The following is an 18,273-nucleotide window of genomic DNA, read 5'->3' as shown; positions in this document are numbered from 1 at the left end:
TATATGCCAAGTTGTTTTATTTTTGTGATGCCAGACCCAAAAAAAAAAAAGTTTTACTGGCCCTCTTTGAGGATGCTGATATCATTTTTCATGATCCTTGTATTTATTTTTACTACTGAGTACATTTATAGACAGAACTTGGGTAATCTAAATAAGAATTCAAAATGAGAATATTGTTTCATAAAATCAAGGAATGTTTGCTTGAAGTTGTTACAAATCATGCCTTGATCTACATAGCTTACTTGACATTTCCTGACACCTCCCCGAGGAAAAAAAAAAAAGAAACAGTGTGAAGTACTAGAGCCAAGCTTGAAATTCTTGTCCATCATCTCTTTGCCAAGTCCTGAGAAACAGAATTCTTTTCCCTAACTCATTAAAGCCTCATCTAAAGATTTTATGCTGTAGTTTTAACCATATCTTCTCTGCTTAAATAGCATTTCTTAAACCAATGGCAATACCTAAAGTATTTTTATTGACATTTTAATATGACTTCCCGAAGGGGTTAGAAATGGTGATACCCTGTGTAGGGACATGATCAAGTAGCTATGCATTAAGAAAACTGGATACATTTCTCAGGGATTATTCTCTGTAATAAACACAACACAAGAGAGAAGGGTCAGTCTGCTGATGGCATCATCTGGATGGCTGCAACATTTGTGGGGGGTATGTAGCACAGAGGTTTAATTCCTCACAATGTTGAGAGTTCAAAGGCATTTCTTGCACCTCCTTGTTGAATGGTTGATCCAGGAGAGATGGGGCTGCTGTGGATGGGGAGGAGCCCCCCCAAATGCACTCACTGGTGCTGTTTAATTGTGCATGCAGAGCACACAGTTCATGTGGCCATGCAGCTATCAAACCAAGTTGGTAGAGAATTCAGCTAGAGAGATTATGCTTTGCTCCCTTCTCCAAGAGCAATTACAATATTTTTCCAATGACTTTTTCATTAAGCAGTAACTTCCCAAAAAATCCCTAAAGACATGGAAGATACCTATTCCTTGCAGGGCATAAAAATAAAATAAAAAAAAATAAAAAATAAAAAAATAAATTAAAAAAAAAAGATTAGTGATTTTTCTTGGCTGCAACTGAGACTTTTCTGTCTTTGGTCCAACTGTCTCCTAAATACTGAGGGAGAATAAACTACCTGTCACTGGTAGTTGAATTTGTCATGGAATCAAGTCAGTGGCCAAGGAAACACCATAATAAAAGAAGTTTCACAAGGGAAGTGTACCTGTTAAAGTATTTGTGATGAGAAATTGTTATAGTAAATGAAACAGTTTCAGAAAAAGTGAAGTTCCAATTTTTAATATTTTTCACTTTAGGTGGTATTACAGTTCTGAATACCAGTTTCACACATGAAATCTAGAGAAAAAAAGTTGGCAATTGAATCCAGATTTCACAAATATCCAAATTTCTTATTAGAAAAAGGTTTTTTATTGTATGTTATTCTTTATTTTTTTTCTTTACTAAAACTTTTATAATTGAAAAAAAATTAGATGAGATTGCAAATAAAAGATAGATAAAAGAAACCCCTTCATAAGTCCTTAAAATAGGTGATGATTTATCTTAGCAAGTAAAAAGAATGTATCACAGAATGAAATATTATTAAATGTTTTCTTATCAGCTATAGTCTGTTAAGAAACTGTAGCTGCTATAACATTCACTTATAGGTATTTTACCAACACATGTTACTTCTAAGTTGAGTGCATAAACTGTTATGGGTAGATCAATCTTCAACGTAGACAAAATGTTATGATGTGCTCTAAGGCACATCTTTGGCAAGCTGAAAAATCTCTATAAAATTGGAAATACAAGAAGTAGATAAAGGTGTGCCTCTGAACATGATTAATTAAAAATATATGTATTTGGAGATTGTTGAAATTACTTTTTTTTTGGTCGAGCAAGAAAAAACATCTGGTCTCGATCTAGGAAGGGTAAAACTTTGCCACTAGAGTATATGAGAATCAGCCTAATAATCTGAGATAGTTTAATTTTCTTTGCGAAAGAAACAGACATAATTGATGTGGTGGCTGAAGCATGTAATTCAGCATGTACTAGTTATTTAGTATTGGTTTTTGCTTGGTCTGTTCCAGAAGATTGAGGAGTTAGAAGCTTCAACTTTATAGAAATAGTCTTCCACAAAAAGGCATACTGCTTAGTTTGCCTACCCGTTGCTTTGCATCCTACTCTCAAGTAGATCTGAATTTCTGTTTAGAGCTTGAATTCTCTATTTAAAAGATTTTTGAATGAGTCTGACTGGAGCTGGATTTAAATTGCAATTTGAGGTGCGAAATGGCTGCCAAGGAATGGTACACAAATTTCCCTATTTCCTAAACTTTTTGGTTTATTTGGAATCCTACTAGTGGAAATGTTATTTGTACCAATTTATAGTCTGTTTTACTTAATGGAGCAGTGGATATTTTCTGTCTTAAAGGCAGGTATTTAACTCTTTGCATGGTAGCTACTGGTAGAAAGCTTTGCTAATTCAACTGCAAACTGACTATATCCTTGATGCTTTTGAGACACATAACATATGGGAATTAGATCTATAGGGAAAAGAAGTGTTCCAAAAAATGTTGTATGTTTACAAACCTTTTCACTGGAAAACAGTAAAGAGAGGATTGAGATGGTGATTCTCCTGATTTCCATTGATAGATACAGCCTAAAATGGTTCTATTTTTAAATGGAAATAATTATTTTAATATTTTATTTTATTTTATTTTATTTTATTTTATTTTATTTTATTTTACTTTATTTTATTTGATTTTATTCTTTTTTAGAGAGGGAATTTGTTCTGCAGTCATTATTGGGCTGCATATGTTATTAATTATATGTTCTTTCTGTCCTCTCAGACACATGGCTTCAAAGAAAGGTCTTCATTTTTTAATAACTAGTACCTAGATCAACACTTTTTTGTTCAAAAGGTTCTTGAAGTCAATGGTTCAAATTTCTGTGTAGAAAGAATAGCCCATAAATATTCCCTTCATAACATAAATACATATTAAATTTTGACGTACAGCCATGAGAAAATCCTCTAGTTGAAGAGATGCAACTGAATTTCTCTTGGAATAGCCACTGGGGCATTGAAAAGCTTGCTAATAACTTTAGAAGGCATGCAAATAGTTGCTGGTTAAAATTCTTTCAGATTCTTAATAGTGGATAAATAAGTCAAATTCTCTCTCCTACATGGAAGTCTGGGGATGTGTAATAGACCATCAGACCTCCTTTGTTGACAAGCATTATCAAAAATGTATCTCATTTCAGTGCTGATTTAAAATAATTTCCAGTACTATAAGGAAGAAAATCAATATTTACTTGAAATATAATAGGAAAGGGAATTTGAAGGAGTCGGAGCCAAAGATAAAGATCATAAATCTAAAATATTATATGTGCTTTCTTTTTATAGACTATCTTTTAAAACTGCTGTCGTTGCATCCAAGAATTGAAAAACAAGACTGCACCAGGTTGCAGAAATACTCAGGGTCTTACTTACATGACAATAATTTAATATAGAGTTTTTCTGTGTTTTTCCTCTACTTCTTCCAAAGCTTTCTTCTGAGAAAGAGTCAAACCTTTCCAATTCCCTAAGCAGCTGTTCAGTATTTGAAACTATTAATACCCTAAGCACTGTGTAGTATAGCTGTTTGTATATCATTTAAAATTCTCTTTTAATAAATATATTAAATTATGCATGTACCTTTTTAACACTTCTTATTTTTTTCCTTTCTAATTGCCAAGACACTGGACAACTGAATGTCCCATTTTAAGATTGCTATGTATTGCATATGGTTTGACACAAAGCAAGAAATTTTATTTCATTAATAGTTGCTTTTTCTTAAATTTAGTCTCAATTTCCCCACTAATTTTTGTTAACTTCTCTGTCTAATAATATACCAGCAGAGCGGCAATGACAGTGGACTTTCCTAAAAGCTTTTAACCTGTAAAATTCAATGTTGTTATATGGCCAAAGATCCTTAGATTATTGTTGTTCTTCAGCAATAGCAGTACTACATAAACAACCTCTGAAATGCAAAGCCCTTTGATAATGAGCATGGGGAAAGAATGACTTGGTTTAAATTCTGGAATGATAAAAAATGACACACCCTGTTTTTCTTCTTGGAACACACCTAGAACAGACATGTTTTTATGCCTGTTTTTTAATTCATGGGGACAGAAACTCCAAGACCAAAAATAGTCATGATTTTGTACTAAGGTCTCACATGAACAAATTGCAAGATTTTTCAAGTCCCAGAATGTAGATTATTATTACTATTATTATTATTATTATTATTATTATTATTATTATTATTATTATTATTAGTGCTTCAGTTAATTTAATTTACTGAAATTTTATTAGATTTCAATGAGCAATGATTTATGAGGGTTTTGGGTTTTTTTTCTTCAAGTATCCTGCAATGGACTAAGGAAAACTAAGAGACCTAAATAAGGGAAAACTTTACCTTGTCTGTTTCCTGCAAGTGGTGGCACAGAGGGTAACCAACATTTTGTTTAGCCATTTTGGAGTTTAAAAATAAATCTCCATATTGATAAGGCAGAACGATTTGCAACATTTCTGAGGAAATGCAACAAAATTATTTTTTCCTATTTCCAGCTACATTATTTCATAGAAGGTTTTGTTATATGGTTACATAATTGCCTTTGTGATCCAATAAATATACTTTATATCTCTATTTTTCTTAATTTCCACCCTTGCCTTGTTATCATCACAATGATAATTACCTGTAATACTAAGAAAATCACAATGGGCTATTGTTTAAATCCTTCATAAGCTTATCACATTTCATTCCCTGTTAAGCTCACAAAACAGAACAATCAGATCTTTGACCTCCATTTTTGTCTGATACTTGTAGAAAAATAATATCTATATATTTTATTACACCATGAAAATATATTAAAAGTAAAGAAAAAGGACAAATTATCTATCATACTAATCAGATTGTTCCAACAGTGGTTTAGCTTCAAATGGAGAGACAAAAATATAAAACAGCTGTGAAAATAAAACAAGAAATTTTTTTAAAAAATTAAAATATATGTCTTGATAAAGCATCACAATTCCATATTCATTTTGAGGTTCACTCTTTTCCCTAAAGAATTAATGAATATACATCTAAAAATATTAAAAAAATTTAAATTAAAGTTGTAAATTAGGATGGGAATTTTAAAATCAAACGATATTATTCACATTTTCTGAATTGTTCTAGAAGTACTATGCTTACCCATAGTATATTTTTCATTTTTAAAGAAGAAAAATTGAAGCTCAGTCTTTCACTTGTCCTTTAGACTAGAGCATGATTAAAAAATGTATTCTTGTATTTCAAGTATAAGTATGTATCCCAGAAACCTGAAGATAAAAGAAAAAGAAAGTTACAGAGCATGGTTATATTATCTTATCTTCTAAATACATCCTTGCTTTAAACCAAACTGTACCCCACCCCCATGTGGGAAAACACATAATAGCCAAAGCTTTAATTATATCCATATTCTAATGGTGATTTAACTAATTTTAAAGTTACTTTTAGAAAAGGCAGAGAAGAGTACAATTTAAATCCCATTGCATTCTGTGTCCCCTATGTATCTCTTTTCATGTTACATAGATTGCTAAATCATAAGTCCTGGGCCTCCCCTTCTTAGGCTGAACCAGCTGCTCCATTAGCTGTTCCTGCATCTTTTTTTCTGTGTTGAGCTCACTAAAGCCCTTATGCAACCTAATACTTTCTGTTCATTGGAATAATTTTCTGCTGTTGGCCAAATGCACATTTGACTTTGCGGTAGGGTTTTTTCCAGTTCCTGTGGTAGAGGAAAGCAAATATTGATGATATATTTTTTTTCCATGGGGCTGAATAATTATCAATCACCTTGTACATTCTTTGATTTTTTACTATTACACATTCTGCTAATCAATTTTATATTTGGTATTTCAGTTTATTATTCTGAAAGACCTCTGCCTTGAAGATGCCCTATTTGTTTTTGTTTCTAATACCCTATTTCTTTTTGTTTCTATGGTGTTCAATACAAATGTTATATGATTAATATAAACAATGTTTATATGTACATATGGATATTATTAACAAGATATTTAACATTAACAGATTTTTTTTCTTTAATTTCAACAGTCTTAATACTGTCTTAATGCTTTTATTTTCCAATGGGAAAAATAATTTGTATGCAATGAACAATATGCAAAACCAGTGTATAATGGATAAAATTAAAGAACTTATTGAATATAATTTTCCAAAGTCTGTTTCAAATTAGACTTCCTGAAAAAATATATAATTCATATTTGTTTCAGCTACACTTTAAAATGTCTGTCTCAAGTCTCCATCTATTAAACTCCCTGATCACTGTGCTGCCAGATTGTTAAGTTTATCAGTGAGTCTGTTTTCACATCTTATGACATACAGAATAGAGTTCTTGCATAAGTGGTATCTTATTCAAGTTTAGCTACAAGCATCTTCTGAAGTTCTGGATGTTGCTGTATCATCTGTGTGTTTTGTTGACTGCCCCTTTCCATCACGTCGACCACATCCTTCCATCAGCTTAAGATGCATTATTATTCTGAAGAATGTTTTGTGGGAATTTTGAAAAACAGGCCCATAATTACATTGACAGTTTATATTTTAGCATAGATTTTGCTGTTTCTTGAGGTTTTCTTGGTATATGTGAGAAGATTTTCAGATCTGTAAAGGCACCTTGTTGTGCTCAGAAAGTGCAGGAATGTTTGTTAAGACTTAAATATAGGCATACAACTGTCCTGGAGACATAATTGAGACTATTAGAAGTTTCTTTTGCTTACAACTCATATAGCTTAGAAGACAGCAATGATTTTTAGCTGTATTAATGAAAGACGATACTGTAGGCTTCTCTTCTGAAAACCATTGGTTTGGACTCTGTCTCCTGGTGCTGGTTCAGTTGCTTTCTGGAGACCAATCCACTCTCCAAGGTACTGTGGCAAGAGTTAAGATTGGGAGGGTTTCCCTCTCAAAAAGGAATGGGTAGAGATTTTTTTCCACCTTCTTTTGAAGAAGTGAAATACACTTACATTACTGCCTTGTGATGATTTGTTAAAGATGTGTTTGCTTGAAGAAAGCAGCAATATTTTGTAAACATAACAGCTCATGTAAATATTTATTTTTCTCTATAGCAAGAATTTGCTGAAGCTGAGTGTTTTTATTTCTGTTAGGAAACTCAGGAAATTATGGGTTTATTAGTTTGTTGCATCTGCTGTTTGTTTTGTATGTTCATTTTCTGTATTGCTTTGCAGGTGTCACCAAAGATGTTTTAATGATTCCACCTGCACTCTTGCAGTGTTTTCCATTGCTGGCTATGATTTATACCACTTACATTTTAAACTTTATTTTGCACTTTTAGAAATCATCCTTTTACTTTGTCCGATTGTAATTTTGTTCTTTACAGACTTTGTTGCCTCCAAGCATGTTCTCTAAAACTCTATCTCAGGTTCTCCATACAATACTTCACAGCATTACATAGCAATATTTCAACAAGATTTTTCTCTTCATTTACAGTGATTAGATTTCTAAAGTTCAGTTGCTGGTTTTCCAAGTCTCTTTAAAACTATTGCAGTACAAGCTAGCAAAGCACATTATTTACTCATTCTGGCCAATGTCATTATCTTTTACTACTCCTGTATATAGTTGGCCATCCTTTAAAAAAGGCTGTCAGGTGTCTGGATCTATCCCAGTATGTCTTGCTTACAGTCAGGATGCAAGGATGCCATTCATTTGAATTCTTAAATAGCTGTTAGGCTCAGGCTTGACATTTGTGATTAAACTGCAGCTTTTCCTGTGTCCATGGCAATAAAGTTACATCCATTAAGATGCTCTGTGGTTACTATCCTTAGTAGCTGTTTCTTGGCAGAAGTGGACACTTAGTTTGATTATATAATTAAATATTCACTTGAAAGATTATGACAGGTCTGAAAAACTCCATGCCCTAGAGTCATGTTCCAGACTTATTTCTTTCCCTACGTTTTTTTACACCCTATTTTGCTTTGCAACTGTGGTGTGAAAATGGCCAGACAGACAACACTTTTGAGGATGAGACTCCTACAAATTCTTTAGGAAATCTGCAGTCTTTGCTGGAGGCTGTGCATAATGTTGCACACCTTGTAGTAGAATTGGAAACACTGGAGCAAAACACGTGGCTTTTGAAAGCACTGGAATCACTGGCTATGATTTTCTACTGTAAAGAAGCCTGATATAGCCATGTTGCACACCAGGATAGTTTAAGGATGCTGATATCTACACAGCCTTGCTACATACCGTAGACTGGTGAACACAACACCAATTCAATCTGTGCCTGTCTCAAAGTTGTGGACTGAAACCAGATCCTCACCCTAGTTTGGCCTCCCAGGTGGTCCTTGCAAAATCAAAGTCATACGCAGGGGGAACTTAAGGCAGAGAAGACAGATTAGAGAAGTCAGAAGCAGGGGAGTTTATTGAGGCAGAAGTAGGTCTCAAGTAACACTCTATTCCTTTCGGTTGAGTTTGCATATAACCCACATTGCTCCTGAGAAGAGCAATGTTTCTTCCTGATAATCTGTGAGATCTCAGGCACTGTTTCATCACTTGAAGCTCAGTCACTTGTGACTTTCAACATTTCTGATCCTCTTAGACAACAAATGAAAAAGGAATGGTTTGGGAGATACTGAAAGAGAGCAAAAGGAAATATGAGGAATGGAGAATGTATGCCAAGATAAGAAGGAAGAACAAGAGCAATGAGAGATGTCTTGGGGAAGGCATTAGTGCTGCAGTTCTCAAAGTGAGAATATTTTATTTCTTTCTGGGGGGGTATGCTGCTGTAACCATGATCTCCAGGTCATAGACTTGAATTCAAAGAACTGTGAGTTTGCCATCTATAATAATAAACAAGCCCCAAGAAACACAAAGTATTTGTGTTTGATCATATTCTGTCTAAAACTATATTTCTAAATTGAATGGGTATGTAGGCATAGGGGAAAGAGGCCTGCAGTCATGTATTTTTTCTTCTCTTGGGGAAGGTGACAGCAAGTGATCTACTCTGTGGATGCCAGGCCCAGCACAGTGGTAAGAAGAAATATTGGTCTGTAGAAGAAGCACATGCTGAATGCAAACCTGATTTTTGTCCCATGCAGGAAAACTGTGACAAGCCAAAGACAATGCGTCATTAATCATACTGAATCTGTTGTCTGCCAATTAAGCAAGTGATATAGAGTTGCACTGACTGATCTATAAAGCAGTACCAATTAATTTACATCTGCAAAATGATCTCACTGCTCCTTCTTCTTAGTACATTTTTCTGACTTCTATGCTCAAAAGAAAATCATTCATCTTTCACTCAGTAATTAACACAGTGTTGTGGTTTAACCCTAGCCAGCCTCCAAGTACCACGCAGCCCCTCGTTCACTCCCCCCCACCAGCATCATCAGGAAGAGAATCAGAAGAAAATATGTGGGTTGAGATAAAGACAGTTTAATAGGAAAAGCAAAAGCCACACACACAAAGCAAAACAAGGAATTAATTTACTTCTTCCCATGGGCAGGCAGGTGTTCAGCCGTCTCCTGGACAGCAGGGCTCCATCAGGTGTAACAATGACTTAGGAAGACAAATGCCATAACTCCAAATGTCCTCCCCTTCTTCCTTTTTTCTCCACTTTATATCTGAATATGATGTCACATGGATTATCCCTTTGGTCAGTTTGGGTCACCTGTCCTGGCTGTGTCTCCTCCCAAACTCCCAAGCACCCCCAGCTTCCTCTCCAGCATGGCAATGTGAGAAGCAGAAAAGGCCTTGGCTCTGAGCAAGCTCTGCTCAGGTTAACAAAAACATCTCCTTATTATCAGCCCTGTGGTCAGCACAAACCCAAAACACAGCCCCATACCAGCCACTGTGGAGACAATTAATTCTATCTCAGCCGAAACAAGCGCATACAGGCACTGAAATTTTGGGACACGTCTCAGACCATATTTTGACCATGAAAATTGCTGTAGTTATAGTCAAGATTTTGCATCCAGTAGTCATCAGTGGAAACACTGCTTGTTATGTTCTTCAGCTGAGCTGGTTATTGCTGAATTTAGGGGCAAAGCTGACTGTTGGCAACAATTTAATAAGGTTTTAAATACGAGTCTGTTTTAGGTTTTTTGGTTAAAAAAATTGATCATAAAATTATATATTTTAATATCAAAACAGTTAATAAAAATTAAAATTGCAGTTTACTGGAAGCTTTTTTCCTAAAAAATGGTCAAGCACATTTATATCAAGAAAGGAGAAAAATGCTCAGGGTACATGAAGGGGTTATATTAAAACTTGAGAGGCTAGGCAGAAGATTTTAACATGCATACATGATTTAATATGATCAATTTTTTTATGGACTTAGAGGAATCCATTTTATACACTAAGTGAAACTCCCAGGGGACGATCGGACTCCTTTGAGTATCCTCGGGACTTTGCCCTGATGGCAACTTGATAGAGAGAGGCAGCCTTGATCCTATTGTCCAGAAAGAGAATTTTAATAATGCAAAAATAACAAACAATAAGGTGTACACTATATTTTGAGTGAACAGGACCAAGGCAGTAACAGGGGACCAATGGCGGGGTCCAGGGTCAGACAGGGGTACTTATAGATCCTAGTATGGGGAGGAGTTAAGGCGGGGTCTGAGGGAAGGATCCAATAGGGAAGAACGATTAGGAAGAATAAAATATCTGCACCAAAAATCAATCTGTGGTAACACAAAGAACTAGGAACTTTCTAGTAACAATTTGCATACTTGAACTTGCTTACTATACTTAGAAAGGGGTTTCCCAGGGCATTAGTCCAGAGTATTCCTCTTCCCTGGGGAAACCACTCTCTACAGCTGAGCTAATCATTTATGGTTTATGTAATTATTTTAGACTGTTTAATAGAATTACATAATATTATGTAATATTATATCTTACACATAAACTTCCTATTAACTTCCCCTGCTATTTGATGTATGCTCTCCCTTCCAGTATTACTCCAGGTCTTAGGATTGAATACTCAGTCTTTCTCAGGAAAATGAGGATCTTTTAACAGTAACTGTCTTCTTGGTTCTCCCTCTTCTCTTTAGTTTTGGAGTCTCTTTGAAACTGCTTTTTTGTATTTTCTTAAAGTTGCTTATTTGCTCTTCCTCACCACTTCCCAGGCAAAGTTTGGGAATATCATATTGCCAAGCCCAGTTGTCTTGGAGGGTGCAGTGACTGTGTAGGGGTGCCAGCTCCTGGCCTCAGGTGTTCCCAGGGTGGAGGTGGTATAGGAGGATGCAGACACGTGGCCACCAGGTGTTTTGTGCTATGGATAAAACCAGTACTCGCCAAGCCAGGGCCAGATACCTCCTGAGAGCCTGCACTGCCAACTCTGAGCCAAACCTCTGGCCTTGTGCTGGAAAACCCACTGTTTTCCAGCACAACAGGCCTTCACAAACATTCCTCTTGCCATTATTATCAACTCAAAAGGGAAGTCTTTCAAGACTTCGGGGCTTATCTCTGTGTGTGTTTGCAGTGTTGGATCTTAATACCTACTATTGCTGGCACATAAAAGATTGCATAGTGGTGCGGCTCCCTAAAATATTTATTAGTGTGAGAGTGTGATCCTTTCTGTTCAGAACAAATGTACTTTGATATTTTTAAATTATTTAAAAACTTTGCAGGAGTGAATCATGAATCTTATCATATATTCTGACACTGGTTTTCAGTGTGTAACTGTCTTTCCTAAGAAATCATATTAAGAATAGAAGTGAAGAGTGAATGCTAAAAGCTATGATTTTTCAGAGGTCAAAATCAAGGTAAGTAAGAAGAAGGGGTTCAGCTTCATTCATTCATATTCACCTGGACTCTAGACCTGCATATATTCATATACATGTGCTTTATTAAATGAATGCATATCTAAATGATGCATATCTAAACCCCATAATTTTTAACCCAAAGAATATTAAAACAAACTGGAGAAATTATGGAATTTAATTATTTTTAAACTGCTTTAAATATAATAAAGTGTAGGACTATCCGGTAGGCTGAAATCAGTAACCCTTGGCATGAGTGTGCATTTTTAAAGCCAGACTTTGAAACCTTGTTTTCTCGCAACTACTGCTGTGAAGGCTGTTCTGCACTAATAACTTTTTAACTTTTTTCCTTTTTTTTTTTTAATGTATTACATCACATAAAAACAGACTTTTAAGTTTTGTAAGTTCTTTTCGCTGCACTATAATCAATTTAGGAAACTGCAGTCAAAATAATCCTGCATGCCAAGGCTTCATTGAAAACATCCAGCACAAAGATTTTTTTCACTGAATGACACCAAGCAGGTAGAATTGCTAGTGTGATTTTTAGTGACTCATTTTCCTCTTGCCTTTTCAGACTATGGCACTATTAAGAAAGTACTTGCCCCAATGAACCAGAATTCAAGCAGCTGCCTGCTTGAGGAAATTGAACTCCTGCCGAAAAGTCAGCGAGAGCCCATCAGGAGCCTTCAGATCCTGCACAGCCAGAGTGTCCTTTTTGTGGGCCTTCAGGAACATGTGATTAAAGTCCCCCTGAAGAGATGTCCCTTTTACAAAACATACAGGTATGAAGAATCAGCTAGCTTTATTTGACTGGGGAAAAATACATGCAGGGGGTTGCAGAAAAATGGGAAGGATAAATGACTGCAAGTAGGAATCCGAATTAATTGTCTCTCAACAATGACTTCCTGTGTATACTATTTATCATGAGTGTCTCTGACTACTTGTACTAACTTGTTAGGACTAGGTGAGGTTGTCAATGAGTTGTATTCATATTGAAGTGTCATTATGCAGGTTCTGAATTGTGAAGTGAAACAGTAGGAAATGTTTTATATAGAAAACAGTTATCTGGTGAAGTAAAATACAGCTGCTGGTTTAATATATTAAAGCCTGTGATGGACAAATTAAAGAATTTTTTTTGTTGGTTTTTTGGGGGGGTTTTTTTTGGTGGTTTGTTTTTTGGTTTTTTTTTAAGCTGTGTTATAACAAGCAAACCATATCTCTGTAGATTCAGAAAGAGATTTGGGTTGGATGAACTGAGAATTAGGAGTACTTGGAAAAGTACCTATTTAAAGGTAATGTTGGATCAGCAAACTGTAATAAATGTAAATATGCTGCTAGGTAAAAAGCCTATGCAGCCAACAGTTTTTCAGCCAAAGAAAGAGGATAACTTACAAATTATCTCCTGGTTGTAGGCTGTATTATGATAGGTAAGGAATTTCAAATTCAGCACACAGCTTTTTCAATAAGCTATCTGAAAATGTACCTGGGTTGAAAAATGTGCTACTAGAGATTGTTAATTTCATCTAGTTAGTTGTATCTTCCCTTTGATGTGTGATCCTGGTAATTCAATAAATATTTTTTGTATTACATCAGATAGACACTGAACCAGTCATGAGGTTTTTAGAACTGTGACAGAGGCATGTGGTTGGTTTATTGCCTTGTTTTAGCTTCACTTTGATTAACATACATTCCTCTGAAAAGCTGGGCTGTTAAAGGAGGGAGAAAGGCTGCCAGTTGCCTCTCTTGGCTGTTACACTCAGGCTCACAGAGACATTATTTGTGCAGCAGAGATAATATACCTCCCATAAAAGGCAGCATGATCATTGGCAGGTAGAGCCATTTCTGACTGTCACAGGGACCACACGGTTGGTCACAGCAGGGAAGTGGCCATGGGGTACAGGTGTCATAAAGCTGTGGCTTGGTGACAGTGGAAGGACATTTCCAAGGGACCTGGCTCACCATGGGGATTGGTATCATGCAGGAAGCCAGTGAAAGGCAACTGAAGACTGAAGGAAAAGGTGTGCCCTAGAAAACAAGTATACCAGGGAAAGGAGGAAATTTACCTTTTACAGTTTTTTACCAGCCCATTTCTTGTTTATGCTGTCTTATGTAACGTATTTTTGGTATTTTCTATTGAAATAGAAGAACACTTGAAGCCCCATTGGAAGCCCTGCACAGATTACTTCAGGGAAAAGTTTTATATGGGCAAGTCTCTGCTTCAAGCATTTTTGTTGGTTTAGTGGCCTACATAGGACTGAGTTCCACTTTCCTTGGAAATTTCATCTTTCCTTGCTTCAGAGAGTTGAAAAAGGGTGTGTGGTGGTATTTACACCAAGCCTGTAGTCCACTTCGGACATTTCAAGGCTGATGCTTCACTTTGTTTTTAGTGAGATGGGAATGCCCAAGATCCCTGGTACCTCTGCTTCTTTCAGGACAATTTCCAAGGTATGGCAATGTTATTCCAGCTGCAGGGCCCAAACATGCTTCTGCCCTTGCAGGATAGGACTGCTGTTTCAAATCACAGGCCCCATGAATGGCTGCAGGCTATTCATTCCTCTCACTGTTTGAGCAGTGGACTCTAATTGTATAATTTTTAAAATTTGTTTTAGAACAAAAGAAAACAAACCAAAAAAGTAGTTCATTTCCCATTTTACAGAGAACAGTAGTTAAATGCCTCAAATACTGCTCAAATAATAATTTATTCCTCTGCCCAGAGGTATATGAGGTCTCATCTTCCAGTGGAATGACTTATTTAAAAGGGGATAAAATGATTCCTTGTGGAGTTTTTCAAGCATGTCTTTTGTAGTTGTTTGATTTCTCTTGTAGTAATTAAATATTCATTGCACCAAAAGGATTGCCATCCTTGCTTTCTTCTTGGTTAAAGAGTTCACCAGCAATTCTAGCTCTCTTTAGTGAAAAAGGAGAGGATTTACAGATGTGATCCAGACAAAAAAAGAAATTTCCTTGTCATCTATCATTAGGGATTCAGGTTATTAGGAGAATGCAGATGTAATCTTTCTTTCACCTAAAATTTAATTTTAATTATTTTAGCTCGACTAGTTTTTTTCCTGGCTTATGCTGCATTTTGGTTATTTTTTTTTTTTTCTTTTTGCATGTGGAGACAGTACAAGTACATTACTTGGGGACTATACATTTATCCAAGCATTGAAACATCTTAAACTTGCACACTGCATTTCTGGGTGCTTTAATACCCACATTCTTCTATTATGTTGGTAACTATTATTTCTATCCTGTAGCAATGGGTAAACGGAATAATGGTTAAACCTTACCTAAGGCAATGCCTTGGAGCATAGTGTTTCATTTTTTTGTGTAATATTTTATTTTATTTATTCACATTTATCATACTTAGGCTGTATAACTGTGCCAAAACTACATTCTGAATTTCCATCAACGATATCTAGAGTCTCTTCCCCAGATCAAGGATGCCTACTCTTCAGTATCCACGTAATTGTTGAGGAAGAGGGCATTCTTGTGTATAAATAACAGCCTTAAAAAACTCAAAAGGTTGAAGACTTGCTACCTCACCTGCTCTTTTTGTGTAAGTGGCAGTGCTCAGTGCCTAATCTTATCTAATCTTTTTTTTTAGGTTTCCTGCTCAGCTTTCAGACGATACAATTTCAGCCCCTCTGTTGAGCAGACTCTTTCTTGAGCTAATATCTCAATGTCAAAATAATTTTCTTGAGATTGTCCATTTCAATTGTTTTTCATTATTCCTCGTTTTATCTTCCCACAGTAGCCTCTAAAGCAAGTGGTTATTACTTTTATTTGTTGTGTATTATGTCTCCTCAATAATCATTCTAAAGTGTTCTGTATATCATAAATCTGTTCCTCCAGCACTCTTCAGTGGTGGAGGAACCCTGTGACCTGCTGCTGCTCTGGCAGATACTCCATCTGCTTCAGCACACTGCAGTCATGACTCTACTCCCATAAACACTCTTAACAAAGGCTATTGAAAATCCATTTGGAGGGTAATTATGTTTATTTTTTTTCTTTGGTGTTTTAAGTGCAGTTTGCTGCAATTTATTGCTGTGACAGCAAACCTTGCCATGGGCAAAACCTGTTGTCACACCCATAGTTTGGGTTGCTCAGCACTTTTCATTATGCTTGGATGTTTCCATCATTCATGAGTTGCCCATGCCAGTTATTTGGATTGCCAGTTTCCATGGTGGACACGCAGAGGGTATCTCACGCAGACTTCTGCCAATGCCTGAATACTTTTGAACATCCTGTCATAATTGTGCTGGTTTTTAAAGTCAGCTAAAGAAAAGTAATTAGGGGTGTGTCAGTACTTTGGAGAATCATTTGTCCAGAAAACTCTGCCATCTTCAAGGTGCAGAAAGCAGCAGAGCAGTTTCGTAAATTCAGTTCTCCTTGGGGAAAATCCTTAAGGTTTGATCAGGTTATTATCACCTGGGTATTGCAATTCACACATTTATCAAACTTTTACAGAAGTCCATCAATGATATTCACTGGAGCTATTTTCACAGATGAATTCTCCATCTCTCCATACTTCTTCAGAGTTGAGTAGGCCAAGTGTGAAGCACAACTGACTTTTATATATCTGCTAATTAACTATAAAGTGAGATAAATAGAATAAATATCATGAGAAGATAACTATTAAACTCTCTAAAATTTCATTTTCTGTGTTTCACTTTGAAGGTTCTGTGCATCTGTAATAAGGAATAAGATATGGGAGTAGAGATATGGGAATAAGGGATATGGGAATATGATATGGGGGTAGTATGGGGGTAGAGACTCTGCCCCCTGAAACAAACAGTCAGCTTGCTTTTGTTGGCAGCTGTAGCCTTCAAAAGTAACCCCAGATGGCAGTGATTTTTCGGAGGCAAATTTGTCTAAGTTATACTTTGTACTGGCATTTTCAGTGCATTAGTTCTGAAAGGACAATGAAAGGCTGCATCAGCCCAATGTTCTTTAAAATCTTACCATGCAAGGGTCAAGGATTGGTATTTCTGACTGGAGATAGGTTTCACACACTTGAAAGGCTTGAGAACTAATCTTTCTATGATGTTATGTCTAAGTAAATAAATAGTGCCAACTGCTAAAAGCTGTACAAATAGTGGCTTCTCTGACATAAAAAAAAAATCAACTTCTGGAAATATGCCGAAGATACTACTGGGTCACAAGGTTGTCTTGCTAAGTAATGTTATCATAACTATTCTACTGTAACTAACGTTTTGCTCTTTGAACTTATTTTTATTTTGGTGTCTTTGTGAGCGATCAGTTAAGCAATCTGTACATACACAAGAAAACTCTGTCAGCACAGTGCTAAAAAGGGTACTGAATTAACTAACAGAAGAAAACAATATACTTTATTTCATTCCTAGAACTCCTGCAAGATTATTGGATTAAGTATTTCAACAACTTTTGCATTCCTTTATTTTGCCCTAGCTGCAGATCTTGCATTCTCAGAAGTACTCTCACACTCAGTAGGAACCTGTTTTCCTGGAAATAAACACTCTATAGCACTAAAAAATAAAATAATTATTCCTATATACTGACACTATACAAGCGTATGGTCTAAACCATATAACAAGGATGTGGTCTAAACTATTACTAGGTGCTCATGTGTCCAGAAGAGCTTGCCAACAAATGGAATTGAAATTGCTATTTGGAAATAATCATTCCAAAGTATTTATTTTTGGATATTCAGGTGGATGTTCTGATTTCAAAATATTCAGGCTTTGTTCCTTTTAAAATATGAGAAATCTGCTGCTCCATTATAATGTCAGAACCACATGAGGACTAATTGAATTAGTGATTCCAGAGTAATATTCCAGAATCAGAATCCTCATGAATTTTCTAGGCTGGGATAAACCATACTCCTATCTGCAAGTCTAGATAATAAGCACATATTAAAAAGGGCAATTCTTTTTTGGGTATTAGATACACTGAAAAATTATCTTCAGTCAGTGTCAACTTCTGAACACTATTAAAGTCATCAGAACTATGAAATAAGCACAATTGCAGGTTTGTTGCACTCAGGAGAAGTAGAATATTAGTCTCATACTGCAGAGGGAATAGTTTGACTGTTTCTGCCTCTGTGAAGTTGAAAGCTTTTGCAGAAAGTGCCTGTCTCTGTCCTGCAAAATGCATCAGGGACAAACTGTTCATTTACATTTTGCTGCCCCTGAAATATTTAGTGACAACTCTTCAAAGTGTGATGTATGTATGTATGTACGTACGTATGTATGTATGTATGTATTGTGTTGTAAGCAGATATTTTTGTCAAACAAGAATTTTACAGTCTGCTCCTGTTTTAGGGAATGAAAAATGTGTTTTTCTTTTAGTTTGCAATGATATAAGTAAACCAGATAGACTTGACTACATATTTGCAATTCAGATTTTATCAGTAGAATATTATTTTAAACAAAAAAGTGACCTAAGAAAGAAAAATTTAAAACAGGCATGTGGTATTCATA

General features: G+C 35.7%; 1 protein-coding gene across 4 annotated transcripts in view; it reads left to right on the top strand.

The window, feature by feature from the left end:
- Nucleotides 1–18,273, top strand: part of SEMA5A (semaphorin 5A) — a 318,649-nt gene that overhangs the window by 210,106 nt on the left and 90,270 nt on the right. For all 4 annotated transcript variants that reach the window (XM_066186026.1, XM_066186022.1, XM_066186035.1 and 1 more), the window contains one exon: nucleotides 12,387–12,594. In XM_066186026.1, coding sequence (XP_066042123.1) covers nucleotides 12,387–12,594 — 208 coding nt within the window. The remainder of the gene's footprint in view (nucleotides 1–12,386; nucleotides 12,595–18,273) is intronic.

This window comes from Chamaea fasciata, unplaced genomic scaffold (genome assembly GCF_029207755.1).
Source record: "Chamaea fasciata isolate MVZ Bird 193981 ecotype frontalis unplaced genomic scaffold, bChaFas1.0.hap1 SCAF_1, whole genome shotgun sequence".
NCBI classification, from domain to species: Eukaryota; Metazoa; Chordata; class Aves; order Passeriformes; family Sylviidae; genus Chamaea; species Chamaea fasciata.
This window is presented reverse-complemented; position numbering and strand designations above follow the sequence as displayed.